The sequence below is a fragment of the Paramisgurnus dabryanus genome, chromosome 6, assembly GCF_030506205.2.
Source record: "Paramisgurnus dabryanus chromosome 6, PD_genome_1.1, whole genome shotgun sequence".
NCBI classification, from domain to species: Eukaryota; Metazoa; Chordata; class Actinopteri; order Cypriniformes; family Cobitidae; genus Paramisgurnus; species Paramisgurnus dabryanus.
In genome coordinates this window covers 17,266,712-17,283,983 of record NC_133342.1, presented here as the reverse complement: position 1 = coordinate 17,283,983, position 17,272 = coordinate 17,266,712, and the positions used below count along the sequence as shown (strand labels likewise).

Genomic DNA, 17,272 nt, shown 5'->3' with positions numbered 1-17,272 from the left:
GCGTTCTTTGTTTCCGTCGGTCCTTTAGTAGCAAGCGAACACGTGTGAAACTGCGCCGTACACACGTGAAGATTTGATCTGGGATGTTGTAAAACTCTGCTGTTACTGTATTTACTTTTTTTGTATTCTTACTTAGATTTTTCGCTATGGTAGAAATAGACGATGATCCCCAGTTGGGGCTTGATTCCGAGGAAGAAGATGACGACGAATTATCAGACAGTGAGGTAACGTTAAGACCACATTTTTAATGTTTTATTTTTGCTTAAGCAGAGCGATATTTGCCGTTAGTTTGAAGCAACACTAGCGCTATTCTATTAAGCAGTCTTGCTTTGTTAAACATCCATGTACTTGTCTCTGTTTAGCTCCAAGACGCATTTGCCAAGGGTTTGCTCAAACCGGGATTAAATATTCCTCAGTATGAGCCAAAGAAGGCCATCAACAATCTGGTGGGTAACCAGAAATCCAAACATTGCTTTTTAATACGTTTAAATCACGTTGGATGAGCTGACAGTTGTAGTACCCTTAAGTAACACGTGAACACACATTTTATTCAATGTTTTTTATGTTTCAGGAGGGTCTGAAGAAATGCCTTTCAGAACTGAAGAAGAACCTTCCATGGGCTGAAAGGCTGGACCTCACCAACTACCCAGCTGCTGACATTACTGGAAAAGTAGAGGCCAGATTGGAACAAACAGAAGGCAATGAAGACATAAATGCAGAAGATGACTTTCAAAGGGAGATGTTTTTGTAGGTATTTCCATGATCTTTTAGATAGTTTTGATAGAGTATGCACTGCAGTATGACATATTTATAAAGCGGGGGTCTCCAACCTGGTGCCCGCACAGGGTCTGTGATGTGCCAGACAAAGCACATTCTATTAATAGTCTCAATTGTTGTAATATTTATTTTTTACATATTTTTTATATTAGTTTGGCTTACGTATGTTAACATTTTAAACAAAACTAAACCACATCAACAAGTAAAATAAAATAAAATTAATAAGTAAAACAAAAAAGTTTTGAGTAGATTATATCCATAAGTAGCCCTCCAGATTGTTTTATCCATTGTGGTAGCCCTTGTTCACATAGAGGTTGGAGACCCCTGTTATAAAGAATAGCTAGTGGCTTTAAAAAAAAAATGCTGTTTATTGTTCCTGTGCTGGTCGTGAATATTCAAGACACCACACACCTTTAATCATGCTACTTTTTAATGCAATATGATGAATAACTAATATTAAGAATACAATTAAAAATCTGTGTTTTGCTGCACTAAAACTCTTACATAAACTTGATCTGAAATCAATATATTAACCTTCACAGTATTAAAACTGGGTTTCAGTTAAAGGAAACAGGCTCTGATGTTGTCTGCCTCAAGTTTTAGACCGTTCTTGATAATTAAACAAATCTTTGCGTCACAGATCAATTCTTAATATCTTATGTTCATTATTGTGTTTAGCTATCGCCAGGCCCAGGCAACTGTTTTGGAGGCCCTACCAAAGCTGAAGAAGTTACATATTCTTACCAAGAGACCAGATGATTATTTTGCAGAGATGGCCAAATCAGATCAGCACATGCAGAAGGTGAGAAAGTGCTTCAGTCACCTTTGTCACAAAGATGTACTGCTTTTCAATGTAACATTTACATATTAGCAGTGATGAGTTTGAAAAAAGTACAATTGCTTTTTGTTTTACTTTAAATATGTTTCAATGTACACTACAGTTACAATTTTCCTTTTATTTTACAGATCAGACAAAAGCTCATTATCAAGCAAACAGCCATGGAAAAGTCTGAAAGAGCCAAGAAACTCAGAGAGCAGCGAAAATATGGCAAAAAGGTCAGTTTCTCTCCGTTTATTGGTTTTGAGCATTATTATTCGCTGCTGTTTGCTTTAAATCCATATCTCTACAGGTTCAAGTTGAAGTCATTCAGAAGAGGCAAAAACAGAAGAAAGCAATGATGACAGCAGTGAAGAAATATCAGAAAGGTTATTTTTTATTTTATAAACGGCTGTTTCTAAAGGGCATGTTTTTGCATTAGATTAGGATTGATGTTAATTTTACATGCATCACTAGTGGTGCATATTGACAAAAAATAACAATTATTACACGTTGGAGTGCTTGATTCAGATTGGCCAGTCGTTACAAGTTTGCAGGTTTGTTATTCCCAGATAGCAACATGTCTTTTAATAACATATATGGCACTATATTTACAAATGATTAAAGGGACACTCTACTTTAATTTTCCAGCTCCTCTAGAGTTAAATATTTGATTTTTAACGTTTTGGAATCCATTCAGCCGATCTTTGGGTCTGGCCGTACCTCTTTTAGCATAGCTTAGCACAATCCAATGAATCTGATTAGACCATTTAGCATCGAGCCAAAATAACCAAAGATTTCAATATTTTTCCTATTTAAAACTTGACTTTCTGTAGTTAAATTGTGTACTAAGACCGACAGAAATGGCTAGGAACTATACTCTCATTCTGGCGTAACAATCAAGGACTTTGCTGCTGTAACATGGGTGCAGGAGGTGCAATAATATTACACAGCAGGCCAAAATAGTCCCCTTAGTAACTTTCAGTAGCAGGGGACTATTTTCAGGCACTGCGTAATATCATTGCGTCTCCTGCAGCCATGTTACGGCAGCAAAGTCCGTATTACACAATGTCACTACAGAAGAGTCAAGGTTTAAATAGGAAAAAATATCAAAACTCTTTGGTTATTTTTGAGCGAGATGCTAAATGGTCTAATCAGATTCAATGGATTGTGCTAAGCTATGCTAAAAGTTGTTAAAAAAAGTGGAATGTCTCTTTAAACCAAATAGTTTGTTTGTAACGTATGAAAGTAAACAGGTTTTCCTTGTCTGCGTTCGTTGAAAATTAGCAAAAATATTTCAAACAATATGTTCCTTACTTTACTTTTGTGGTAATTAGCTGTGTACTAAATGATATAATGTACAGGCAGCCGGTTGTTATTGTGAATTAAGCCTCTTCAGTGTGTGATACAAGACCCTCTGCTTCCTTTGGTTCCTGATCACACTGTTGGCGTTTATTTGTGTGATGATAACCGGCTGCCTATACATGATCCCTTACGATAAGTGCGTCAGAATGCAAGAATGCATCCTGTGTGGAGTTTCCTTAATGTGTTTGCATTTCAAAATTAATACTAGTTTTGTAATATTGTGCAACAAATATTGACTTTTTTGTGTTTACAGGAATGACAGATAAACTTGACTTCCTGGAAGGAGATCAGGATAAGGGAAAGAAAGGATCAACAGCAACCAAAGCACATGTAAACAAAAAAGGGTATGTGGTAATTTCATTGCCTTCGTTTGGTTGAGTCAGATTGGATGTGTGTTGAAATATCAATCATTTAGAAAGGCATAGACTGTGAATGATTTTCTTTTTTTCGTGTCAATAATAATTCTGTAAACTGAATTCTGTCTTGTGCCAGAATAGTGCAGCTTGTGTAAAATTATACCAGAATTTCATTCAATAAATGCTGTTAGTATTTGCCACAGTATTTGCTTTTTTCAAAAGTCAGTGTCACTGTTTGTTTAAAGTATTGCAATTCTAAGACTGTTTTGGCAATTCTAATGTATTGTTTTGCTATGTGTTCAGTCCTAATGCAAAGAGGAAATACAAGGATAAGAGGTTTGGCTTTGGGGGGAAAAAGAAGGGCAGCAAATGGAACACCAAAGACAGCCATGATGACGTATCAGGATTTAAAAGCAAAGTGGCTCATGGTAAAGGAGGGAAAAAATTTGGCAAAGGAGGAAAGACAAATGTAAGTGTATTATTCCTTACTTTCATTCATACCGGTTCAGTGAACCCTTTTCCACATTTTAATTTTCCATCTTTCTGCACAGAAACGGCCAGGGAAAGAGACACGAAAGAAAATGAAGTCACGCAAATGAGCTGTATCTTCTCATCAATACCTCTCATTGAAATGGATTGTGTCATTAAAGACTTCTTTTTTATCTTTTATTACCTGGAGCTCTGCGATGCCTTGGCTCTGTGATTTTCACCCCGAGCAGAAATCTTTAGATTTTTGTTGAAGGTCACCTCAGTGTTGACAGAGGGCAAATAATATTAAAACATTCTTAGCAGACTAATGTTAATAGTACAAATGTATAATTCCTTCAGAATCGTGCCATCGCTATAAGAACCTGTTTTTTATTTGGTCGCATTTTTTTTGTGCCATAAACTAACAGCAGAGTAAACTTGTTTGTGCTTTCGTAGAGATAATGACATGATTGTAAAGAGAAAGTGCTGCATTAAATGAGTCAGCAAACTGTTTTCACATTCATGTTTACATTTGTAGGCGAAATAAATGTAATGCTTTTTATTTGAACACAATTGAAATGTATCACACATTAAATCTGAGTTTTATATTCATCCCTCCTCTGTGCCAGATCGGGACATTCATATTCATGAGATTTTAATTAGTTTATCTGCGCACTTGCATTGTTTGGCGCATTGTGACAGTATAGTTTATATGCCATCTGAGTTCAGATGAGCAAATGAAGCAAGTTGTTCGTTTTGGGAATCTTAATTGTTCCTTTCCAGAGTGGAAACTGATGGGAACTGGAGTTACAGAAAGGCCAAAAGTGTTAATAGAAAATGTTGAGGTAAATGTTAACAGCAGAAATACACAAAATTGTTTAAACACAAACAGTTTAATTATTAAAAGCTTAGGAAATAAAAGGGGATTCTCAACCATAAAATCCACAAAACATGAACCAAATGCAAGGTGATAAACAACAATAAACATTTTCCAACCTGTTGGACTGATATATCATAACTGATTCAGGACTAACTTGTAATGTAAAACAATTTATGAAACGGTAAATTTGTATCTTTAAAAAAAAAAACATGGTACAACAACATGACTGTAAAGAACCCTGTACAGCTGCTTTTTGAAATAGGGAGAACTCTGCCATCTGGATCTGAAGATCTTGTCCCCTTATGCTGTATTCTTTGATGAAAGCCCATCAGCCGGTACAGCGTTTACTTCCTGAATACTGCAAACGTGACTTTCTGTATTGAAAACAGGATGGAAAACTACTGAGTTTAAACATTGTGTTATGTTTACTTAAATAGCTGCTCATATTAGATTATTAAATTGAATAATATTAGGGTATAGTAGAAGCTGTACTGTAACATGTAATTATATAAAATATAGTACAGCAATACCAAAAAGAGTACCAGCATACTTTAACTTGAAGATGATGAATACAATTCTCCCTTACTATTGGTAAATTCAACAGTTTAATAACTGTTACTCTGTTTTTACCTGATGTAGGTTCTGTTTGTTCAGGAGGATCTTTGTATATTCCTTGCTCTTCATACATTGGAGATTGCAGGTGATAGTGAGGTCTTGGCCCATTCTCATCTCTTAAAACTGGATATATGGGGTATGGATGGTAACATGGCACATGGAACTCCAAAAAACACAAAAATACAAACTTAGAAAAAGGTTGGCTTTGTACTAAAATTCAAGACGTGATCTTCCTACTGATTTAAAATCTCCACTAAAGTTTGAATAATTTTTGGAAAATAAACGAAAACCGAGATAAAAGTTAAACAGAAGCATCCATAAACTTTAGCATGATAGTACAGCAGTGGAGTCTGTAGAATATGAAAAAAGAAATTATTTCAAAAAGACAAGTGGTGTAAGGATATTGGTTTTGTTTAAAAAAACAAATAAAAAGTTACTTTAGCAAACTTGTTCCCCAAAGTTGTAAAATGATGATGTAAGAGGAGTTTTATCAATACACTGATGAAATATAGGAGAGTAAAATCTGAATGAAGATCATTTAAAAAAGTATTGAGAGCACAATGTCTGGCTTTCAGATGAAATAGTGCTGTGAAGCTGTAATAAATAAATGTTTCCCTTGTACATAACAGATCATTTACTGTATGTGAGAGGCAATGCAGATCACTCGTCCCTTTGAATCTTACCTGAGATTCATGAGTCTGCAAGGGATAAGATGGGGCAACAGGTGGTGAGGGAAGAAACCCAATAGGTTCCCTAAAGAGTCCTGGTGCAGGTGGTCTCAGAGTCACCAGCACGGCAGGGTACAAGTACCTGTCTGGGTAATGCGGGTACAGGGGCAAAGGCATTGCAAACATCTCTCCAGAAAATGGTGGTGGACCTAAAAAAGCATTTGTAAGTACTTGTGGTTTGTATAAATTATACAACATGATTAAACACTTTCAAAACTTTTATTATTGATAATAATTCACATTTTTGTAACATAATAACATTGTCGTGCATTTCTAAAATTATATACATGGGTTTTCCTAATAACTTTATTAAGTATTTCTATTAAATATATTTTTTAAACTTGTTTTATCAACAAATTGTTTTTCTTAATTTGTGTAATAACATTAGGTCAAATATTAAAATTAGGAACAAGCTGTAGCCCTTATAAGTTTCCTTTACATTTTCCCCCATGTGTTTATAAGAGACCAGCAGTGAAATTAATAGACATATAGGCCTCAAACATTTGCTTGGTATTTGATTATATTTACTTAAAAATAAAATAAAAAACAAACCTTGGCTAGCGCCATCTGAATGGTTCAGTCCAGTCGATCTGTTTCGACCTCACTCTGACCGTCACTACGGTCTAAAAAGGGAATGATCACCTTCGTTCTGCCTATCACCGAGACCATATGTCAACAAAGTCATGTCCATGACCTCCGGAAGCAGAACGACCCGCGTCTATAATTAGCAGAGAATGCTCCCGGTTCAGTCTCTCACCTTGATCGCCTCATACGAGACCGTGAGTAAGAGACTACGTATTCAGGTAAGAAATTCCTGACTATTTCCTTGTTGCATTCCACTAATTCGTTACCTAAACGGTGCGGGTGCCTTGTGCCCCCGAGAATTGTTGTGGTTTGCGTATTAACTTATTATTTCTAGGTATATACCTTTCATTTAAACTCATATGCACTAGATTTCCGGTTTAAGTTGTTTATCCGTGTGCCTCTACTGCTGTTCGCAGCCGTGGGCTTTGTGCGAGCCCACTAAGTGCGTTCGCGCGCTGGTGTGGGCCGCCATTATACCTGTGTTTGTATTTACTGCTGTTTTCAGCTGGTATATTGTGTTTGCTACTAGTGCTATTTTTTTGTTGAATTATTTAGTTGGGGGCTGTTTTTTCCAGTACACTATAAACAGCCCTGTTATTATTGTGTTCACTATTTCAGTCTGTTAGGTGCGTTTACGTGCTGGTGCAGGCTGTGGCAGTATTTCCCCACACCCTATACCCCTGTTCACAGCTGGTAAGGGGTCAGTGTGTGCCTGCTAAGTGCATTCGTGCGCCGGTGCGGGCCATCATAATACTGTGTGCTGTGCTTTTCTGCTCTTAGGTACTTTTTTTCGCCTTGAGTGGCGGCTACAATCACACTTTTTCCTGCAATACTCCCCTCTGACACACCCTATACCCCTGTTTGCAGCTGGTGGGGCTAGTGTGCGACCGCTAAGTGCATTCGTGCGCTGGTGCGGCCCACCGTATTACCTTGGCGGATTGCTGGAGGAAGACTCCAGGCATTATATTGGGTTTCTGTGTTGCTGCAATGGCTTCCCACTACTGCAGGATCTGCAACGCCTCCATGAGTGCTAGGGATGGGCACAGGGAGTGCCCCACATGCCTTGGAGCTGCCCACGTGCTGGAAGACGTGGACAATCCCTGTAGTGCAGCCTGTGATCTCTCCAGGGACGAGCGACGACGCCGGGCCAGCCAGGTGCGCGGGCATGTGCGTGAGGAAGGGAGCGGGAAGCGGCGCTCCCCTGACCAGCCGTCCCTCTCCAGTAGGCATGGGCGTAAACACAAGCGCAAGCGTTCACGTTCGCGTGATCGACAGCGGGATTCCCCCCATGGAGTTACCCAGGTTGAGCCACCCAAATCTGTTAAGCCCCCTGCCTCAGCTACGGTGGCAGAAAGCAGCAGCACGGGGTCACTCGAGATCCTTGCGGCTCTCCAGGCTCTGTCACGGAGGTTGGACAAGTTAGAAGGTAACCAACAGGACTTATTACATGAGGATCCCCTCTCAGTCAGGCCCGAGAGCTTCGGCGAGGAGGAACATCAAGACAATGTAGATGTGTTATCCCTATGCGCTTCACACACAGTGGTGGACGACACCACAGGTGGCGACGACCTCGAAGGGGAGCTACATTCTAGCTCTGCTGAGCCAGCTGACGGCTCCACGGAGACAGGAGAGGCCCCTGTCAGTTCCCTGATGTCACGGGTACTGAGCGCTGCCAAGGTTTTGGGCCTTCAGGGGCCTACATCTGCCCCGGCTCCCGCTGGAGGTGTTTGGGAGGGCATCTCCCGACCTGAACCACGGCCTTCTATACCTGTGGCAGATGACTATACTGCAATGCTGAGGTCATCATGGGGTACAAATTCGAAACGGCCCCAGTTTAATGCAGGTTGTCGCCAGCTGGCAAATGCTAGTTATCCGGTTGAAACTGGACTGGGGAACATGCCACCAGTTGAGTCGCCTATGGCTGCATTGACGTCTCTGGGGTTTTCCCGTGTATCCTCCGATCCACGGTGCCCTCGCAAGGAGTGTGCCAAGACGGACCGGCTGGTCACCAATTCCTTCAACGCATCAGCTCGAGCGGCCCGTATGGGTAACGCTCTAGCCATCACCCTGGCGGCTCTACGGAAGACACTGGGCCCAGACGATCATGATTCCAGGGCCCTGGTCGACGCGGCTCTTTCTTCCCACTCCCAGCTGACACGTGACGTGGGGGATGCTATGGCCTCTGCAGTGCTGTGTCGCAGACAAGTTTGGCTGGCACAAACCTCCCTGCCAGATGCCATCAGACAGGAGCTACTCAACCTCCCTGTGGTACCAGGACACGTCTTTCACCCTGGATTCCAGGAGGTGCTTGATCGGATTGAACGGACTGCAGCATCTAGGGAAGCTGTCCAGAGGGTTTGCTCTAGGTCTGCTTCAACTGCCGGCCGCCCACCTGTCAGTAGGTATAGGCTGCGGCAGCCTACCCGGCCTCCATCAGCAGGTGACAACCCAGAGGCACGGGACTGGCGATTTCGTGCACCTGACCGACATACAGCCTCAAATTCCAGAATTAAGGGACGACGAGGACCACAGCGGGGCACAGGCAGGGGTGCAGGCCGCGGTGGCGGTCCTGCATAGGAGTCCCGGGTCGCCCGTCGATTGTCCTTCCCAGCTGTCACGGACCTCCTGGGAAGGCATTGTGCCAGACCCTTGGGTCGTGGCTACGGTGGCTCGCGGCTACCGATTACAATTTCGGCGGCGACCCCCAACGTTTTCAGGGATCAAGATAACGTCCGTAAAAGACCCTGTTTTAATGTCCGTCCTCGTCAAAGAGGTCCAGGAGTTACTTTTGAAAGGGGCCATCTCAGAAGTACCGCCCAGCGCACAGCTCACTGGGTTTTACTCCAAATATTTTATTGTTCCAAAAAAAGACGGCGGTCATCGGCCTGTTCTCGACCTCAGGCCCTTGAACCGATATCTCAAGGTGCTACCCTTCAAAATGGTTCACACAAGGGTGGTGATGCAGTCTATCCAGCAGGGGGAGTGGTTCACGTCCCTGGATCTGAAAGACGCCTACTTCCACGTCCCAATCTGTCCAGAACACCGGCCCTTCCTGCGCTTTGCCTTTCAAGGCAGGGTATTCCAGTTTCAGGTCCTTCCCTTTGGTCTTTCTCTGGCCCCAAGGGTCTTTACTCGCGTGGTGTCAGCTGCGCTGTCCCCCCTCCAGGTTCGAGGGTTGAAGATCTTGCCCTACCTGGACGATTGGCTCATGTGCGCCCCCTCTCAGGAGCAGGTAGTACGAGACACGAGCACAGTTCTGGCCCACATTCAAATGCTAGGCTTCACGGTCAACCACAAAAAGAGCAACCTGCAACCCCGCCAACAGGCAGAGTTCCTCGGCATCCTTCTGGACTCGGTAAGCATGACTGCATCTCTCACTTCACAAAGAGCAGACAGCTTGATCAACATGACGAAGCAGTTCCACTTGGGCAGCCTTGTCACAGCTCACAGAGTTCAAAAGCTACTGGGCTTGGTGGCCGCAGCAGCAGCAGTGATTCCTCTGGGCCTGCTGAGGGCACGCCCCCTGCAGTGCTGGTTCAATGCTTTCCATCTTCACCCCAGAGACGACAGGCAGATGAAACTGCGTATATCTCAAACCTTCATCAAAGCCCTACGCCCTTGGAGCAACCGGGAGTTCATTTTACAAGGTGTCCCACTGGGGGGCCTTCCCCACAGGAGACAGGTCATCTCAACAGACGCGTCCCTGACAGGCTGGGGGGCTGTCTGGGAAGGAAGGGCAGTGAGGGGCACATGGCGGCCACTGTGGATGAAGGAGCACATAAATGTCCTCGAGTTGAAGGCCATCCATCTTGCTCTTCAGAAATTCCTGCCAGAGTTGCAAGGCCAACATGTTCTGGTGAGGACAGACAGCACTTCAGCAGTGTATCATGTCAATCACCAGGGAGGCACGAGGTCCCAGCGATGCCTCCAGGTGGCAGAGGAGTTGCTGATATGGGCATGGCCTCGATTTTCCTCACTGAGGGCAGTGCACATCCCAGGTGTGGAGAACAGAGCGGCCGACATTCTCTCCAGGACAGGGCCACTCCCGGGAGAGTGGAGGTTGAACACCGACGTAGTTGTTCAGATCTGGATGCGTTACGGTGCGGCCCAGATGGATCTCTTTGCTTCAGCGGAGACAACACACTGCCCAGAATGGTACTCCCTCATGGGGCAGGAGGGCAGTTCGGGCCTGGATGCTCTGTCGCAAGACTGGCCAACAGGCTTGTTATACGCTTTTCCTCCACTCCCTCTCATAGCTCAGGTCCTCCGACGGATCAGAGAGGGCCAACACTCAGTCCTGTTGGTCGCGCCACGGTGGCCGGCGAGGCCATGGTTCCCAGAACTCCTCCGGATGCTGCAGGGTCAGCCATGGCAGCTACCGTGCAGAGCAGATCTCCTGACGCAAGCAGACGGGCGGATTTGGCATCCGAACCCGGGAGCCCTGCGTCTATGGGTTTGGCCCCTGCAGAGCCCATCGATGGACAGCTAGATGAGGCTGTACAGGAGACACTTAATAATGCCAGGGCCCCATCTACCAGAGCTGGCTACGCACTCAGATGGAGGATCTTTTCAGAGTGGTGTTTTGGCTTGGGCATCGAGCCAACGATTTGTCCCGTGCCACAAGTATTATGCTTCTTGCAGTCCCATTTTGATCTGGGCAAGGCAGCCAGTACGATTAAGGTCTATGCTTCGGCCATTTCAGCTTTTCACCAGGGGGCAGATAACACATCCCTGGGTAGGCACCCTCTGATTAGCCGGTTCTTAAGGGGAGCCCGCCGGTTACGTCCAGGTCGCACCTTGCGGGCACCAAGCTGGGACCTGCCTACAGTTCTGACATCTCTCACTGAAGGTCCTTATGAGCCTATTGCAGACGCAGATCTACGGTCTTTGTCTCTTAAGACAGCATTTCTCTTGGCTCTCTGTTCAACCAAACGAGTCGGGGAGCTGTGTGCTCTCTCCGTTAGTGATGACTGTTTGAGGTGGCAGGCAGGGGGCACTGTCGTGTCACTCTGGCCGAATCCAGCTTTCCTGCCAAAAGTGCTTGATCAGCAGTCCATGAACAAGGTGTTGGAGCTGGCCCAATTCCAGCCTTCCGCTGCCTCACAGGCAGAGCATGACAAGCTTAGCACATTGTGTCCAGTCAGGGCCTTGAAAGCCTATCTGATCCGTACACAGGCTTTAAGAAGAATGCACTCTCAACTGTTTGTCTGTTATGGGGCAGCAAGGCAGGGACTGCCGCTTTCCAAACAGAGGCTATCTCATTGGCTGGTGGAGGTTATTTCCCATGCTTATAAGGCTCAGGGGATACCGGTCCCAACAGGTACAAGGGCTCATTCTACTAGGAGTGTGGCTACATCTTGGGCTGCCCTCAAGGGTGTGGCAGCAAGCGACATCTGTGCAGCGGCTTCGTGGTCTACGCCATGCACTTTTACAAGATTTTACCGGGTGGATGTGACTCGACCAGCTCCGGTCGGCGACGCTGCCCTCATGTCTGTGACTGAGCGAGGTTCTAATTGATCCTGGGTTCCTCGCGACTCTGTTGGTATGTGTCATCCCTTTTTAGACCGTAGTGACGGTCAGAGTGAGGTCGAAACAGATCGTAGGTTACGCAGGTAACCATGGATCTGTGAGACCGAGGGATGACCGTCACTATCCTTGTCGCTCGGACCATTCTGAGGCGCTCAAGGTAGGAGACTGAACCGGGAGCATTCTCTGCTAATTATAGACGCGGGTCGTTCTGCTTCCGGAGGTCATGGACATGACTTTGTTGACATATGGTCTCGGTGATAGGCAGAACGAAGGTGATCATTCCCTTTTTAGACCGTAGTGACGGTCATCCCTCGGTCTCACAGATCCATGGTTACCTGCGTAACCTACGGTACCTTCAGTTCGGAGTAAACTGCGCTCGTCCCTGCAGAATCTGCGCTTACCGGGCCTGTTACAGGCACGTGGAGTTCACCGTAAGTTTTACCGTAAGTGTCAGGACGACGATCGGGTTCTTTCAAAGCGCTCTCCTCGTCGTTTACCTGGCTAGTTACAGTAATAGTCTCAGAGACCGGTTTCCCGCCAGATTTAGTAGAATGTTGTGGACGATCTGCGCTCGGTGATTCATTTCCATTGGCGGTTTTAACCCGTCTTTGAGATGCCAGTATTCTCGTGCGCTCGGCAATGAGTGAACACTTCCAGCACTCGCACGGCCTGAACTGACATTTGCCCGAATGGCCCTTTAACGGGACGACGAGACCGTGGTTCCGACATCTCGCACACTTCGGGCTACGCGCTGATTTATCTGCGGTTACACGATCGTTTGGTAGCATATTTGCCATAATAAACACACTTCCGATCGCAGATATAAATGTAAAATAGTCAAATTAAACAAACGCTTGGAACCTTTACACGAAAACTATTTAACAATAATTAGTTCAGTCAATTCATGAATTTGCTAAGTAGAAAAAACGTTCACGTGATGCTAACCTCAGCGTGAGAACAGAAAAAAATGTAATTCCCAGACATAATGGGGAATTTCCAGATGTCTGGACAGTGAAAATGTTACTTTAATGAACTCTGTCTATTTAAAACGATTTGAAGCATTTTAAATCCAAACTTTATTTTTATATTCAAACTAATATTATGAATGATGGGAATATGGGAATATGTAGACATTTACTCAAATAATTAAATATTATGCTTTAAATTAAATTAGTAAAAATAAGTATTATAATAAGTATTTGTGTTATTGTACAATGATTGTTTTGTTTTCCATTGTTTACACATTTTGTTGAAAATAAATTTAGAGGCAAACCATAATATTTATAGGACTCTTAAGTTCTCTAGTGAAGTACATTGTTACATAAAATCAGTCGTTTGGCTGCTTTTTCTAAACCACACAAAAGCTGTAAATAGTTTTCAACATGGATTACATTATTATAACCTAAATCACATTTTCTTTTACTCTGTATAGCATTTGGCCCCTGAGATCACTTTGATGAGCGTCCACTAAGGCCTGCTGCATGAAGCGAGTTGAACAAACTCAGAGCTGCAGAGTAAGTTTTGAACGGACAAAACTGGACATATCCAAACTGGTTTAGTTTTGTTTTTATATGTTTTAACACAAGCCCAGTATACATATTAAAAGCAAAAAAACAAAACAGATTCACCAGCAAAAGCTCAACAGAGTAGTTACTGATTGTTGATAGTTTTACAATATGTATAAAATGGATTGAAATCTTATAACAACAGTATTTTATGCAATTTCATTCAAAGGAGACATTTCACAAGACTTTTTTAAGATGTCAAATAAGTATTTGGTGTCCATAGAGTACATATGTGAAGTTCCAGCTCAAAATACCATATAAATAATTTATTATAACATGTTAAAATTGACACTTTGTAGGTTTGAGCAAAAATGTGCCATTTCTGTGTGTGTCCTTTTAAATGCAAATGAGCTGACCTTTTCACTAAATGGCAGGCTGTGGTTGGATAAGGAATGGTATTATTCCCTTCTGACATCACAGAGGGAGCCACATTTCAATTACCTAATTTTTTACATGCTTGCAGAGAATGATTTACCAAAACTAGTTACTGGGTTGTTCTTTTTTCACATTATCTAGTTTGATAGAAGCACTGGGGACCCAATTATAGCACTTAGACATGGAGAAAGTAAGATTTTCATGGTATGTCCCCCTTAATATAAATGAACTTATTTAGTATATTTTAAAATACATCTGTACAATTTTTTTGTAGAAATATTGATAATTCAAAGATAAAATTAAAATTATTATAATGTTAAAGGAGGATTCTGGAGTCAGAGAAACCAGAGTTTGTTCAAACTAAACCCGAACTTATCTAGATAGCCAGTGAAACCAGCTTCATATACAGTAGCAGGCCACTAGACAGTACTGCTGTGAGTCTTGGGCTAACAGAGCCATGTGCTAATTTATTTAATTTCAGTCACTGTCTTCTGAACCGGCTTCCTTAATTGTTTTAATATGCCAAGTAATTTTCTTGTTTGAGCAAACATATTTTAAACTTTAAACGGCTTTTTGAACTCCAATATATTCACACAATGGCCATTTTGTGAACCGCTATTAATGTATTGCCACCTGCTGCCAGTTAGTAATCTGGGTACATGCCAAAATCATGACAATAGGGTCTTTGGCCCTGTAAATGTTTAAATCTTTGAATGCCTTGTTGGGCACTGAATACATGTTTAAGCGGTTGGGTGGAGGAAGGTTCTGCCCCCAGCTTACCACTATTAAAATGACTGATATCCTGTCAGGATATCTTTGGCCTACTAGTGATTGACATAATTGTTAATGCTGGCACTGTGCCACAGATGCAGTGCTTATTACTGTAAGTCTTTTACAAGGTCACCTAACCCCATTATCTTAATAAGGGTTGCAATTAACACAGTTTAAGGACTGAACGTATTCTATTTTCTTCTGCCTATCTTTTCTTTTATAAATTGCCTAAGGGTGATTCATTCTTGGGAATAAACACATGGGAATATGAAAGAGGAGTGTTGCTGAGTTGATCCATACACCAAATGTCCGTTTGGGAAAATTTGTATGAATTCTGAGTTATCATTCATGCTGATAAAATGCATACTTTGATGCACTTTAAGTCGCTTTATAAAAACATCAGCCAAATAAAAATCTAGGTTAAAAGATAAGATACCAGTACGACCTGACTATTTAACTTTCGTTTACTATGCCAATAATTGAATGTTTATGGAATAAAATTAACTTTGCAATACATTATGGTTCCATTTACATTTAACACTAGCCTACATTAATGTAATACAAATACATTAATTAATTGTTCTGACTCAGTCAGATTTACTTTGTATTTAAAGACACACTATGCAGTTAATTTACCTTAATATAACAGCTTCAAAGTCATTTCGATGGTAAACGAAGTCATAGTATGGCGAATCATCCTCCTGTTGAAGCTCGGGGAGGACGCCGCTAGCAAAACCAGCAATGCAAGCTTGAGAAAACCGCCCCTGACAAATCTCGCGAGAATCACGACTTGCTTTACGGCAACGACGTCACACACGTTAGGCTTGTTCGACTTCGTGCAGCGCTGCAAGAACCGGCAGTCGGATGACGTAAAAGTACCGCGAGAATGATCCGAGACGGCACTTTGACGTCATCCGGCTGTCGGTCCTGCAGCGCTGCATGAAGTCAAACAAGCCTGTAACAACAACTGCACGCGCGCATTTGAGACGTGATGCTCGATGAGGGAAACAGCTAAGAAAACCCGTTCGGAAGAGAGTAGAAAGCGAAAAAGAGAATCTGACCGAGTTAGGAACCGGACAAGAGTCCCACGCGGTCAGGTTTTTACTCGTTGGCGTGAGCTAATAGACAGCACTGGATGCAAGAGAGATGCGGATCTGGCGATCTTGTTGATGGACAAGTAAGTAAATCTCTTATTTGTAAATTTGTTTGCGGTCTATGTTGTATGTGGTTGCGCTTGCTTGCGTATTTTTTGCTGTTCATTCATCCAGTGTTGATAATTAGACCAGTAAAATAACTTTAACATGGGTCTAGCTAGCTTACGATCATAAGAGCATTTAGCAGACTTGCTAACAAACACTCGTTTCTCTTACATGTTTTTTTTGCCATCTAAACTCAAGTGTTGTGTTGTGATGTGTACGTAGTCATTTGTCTAATTTCGATTTCTTATGGCCAACGAATAATGGCCAATGTTATGAAATAATGCAACGTATACATTACAATTAACTTTGTCAATGGATTTTGTAATGTTTACAATTAAATAACAAATGAAATTATACAGTAGACATAACGTTAGACTATAGACTGTTTACTTGTGATTAAGCTGCAATCTTGTAAAAACGTAATAAGCCAGCAAACGCGGTAGGCTACTTTATTATTATATGCCTACTCTACACTTGGCATAAACTTCTTATTATCCTATTACCATCATCTGTAGTTTAGTAGACATGCAGTAGCCTAATATTTGTATGAAATTGTGAAACATTCCCTGGTCATTATCTTCGGAGTCCATCTCTGCATATTCACGCCCAACACTATCCTTACAGGTACATACAGAGTGGGGGTGCGAAATTACGACAGTTGCAAATTTTCCCCAGTGACTCTAGGGGTCGCTGTTTGACAAAAACGTCAAACTGCATGGAATGCCTTTAATAGCACTCCTCCCCCTTTAGTGCAATGATTATTCATACCAGCCACACGAGGCTTACGTATGATGTCGTCATTGATTCAAACTGCCAGTGAATCTACTGGAGATTCAGTGAAGGAGCGCCGACGCCATCCGGACACGCTTTTGTTTGTGGATGAACACTACAAACCGTTTCGGAAATGAGGAAAGACATTGGGAAATTATTATTTTTTCATTTTTTTATGTCGGAATTATACTCAGCAAAAGGTTCGTTATGTTATTTTATAAAGTAAATTATCGGGACCATTTCTGTAAGAAGGATGCTATGTTGGTTTTTCGTGGATGCGCGGTTGTAGACTAAACACTCTTGATGCTACAAGCTTACAACACATCTGAGCTTTCGCGTGCTGCCTGTAAAATCACACTTAATACAAAAACGTGTAGCCTGCAACACGTCCAAAGCATTAATTGATGGTTTTGCAGCGTAAAAGTAAGCTCATGGTTATATTTATGAGCACCAGCATCCTAACAGTAACAT

The 17,272-nt window shown here is 42.6% G+C and overlaps 2 protein-coding genes across 3 annotated transcripts in view; both read left to right on the top strand.

Annotated features, from left to right (window-relative positions):
* The first annotated feature begins 15 nt into the window (after positions 1-15).
* ebna1bp2 (EBNA1 binding protein 2) lies at positions 16-4,395 on the top strand. Its single transcript, XM_065268807.1, has 9 exons — positions 16-224; positions 363-446; positions 572-747; positions 1,456-1,579; positions 1,744-1,833; positions 1,908-1,983; positions 3,213-3,303; positions 3,619-3,784; positions 3,867-4,395. The coding sequence occupies exons 1-9, from the start codon at positions 147-149 to the stop codon at positions 3,912-3,914; spliced, it is 933 nt and encodes a 310-aa protein (XP_065124879.1). The 5' UTR covers positions 16-146; the 3' UTR covers positions 3,915-4,395.
* Positions 4,396-16,855: 12,460 nt separating this feature from the next.
* LOC135749978 (low-density lipoprotein receptor-related protein 8-like) overlaps positions 16,856-17,272 on the top strand; it is a 75,777-nt gene continuing 75,360 nt past the window's right edge. For both annotated transcript variants that reach the window (XM_065268709.1, XM_065268700.1), the window contains exon 1: positions 16,856-17,001. In XM_065268709.1, the coding sequence (XP_065124781.1) occupies positions 16,935-17,001 (67 nt within the window). In that variant the 5' untranslated portion in view covers positions 16,856-16,934. The remainder of the gene's footprint in view (positions 17,002-17,272) is intronic.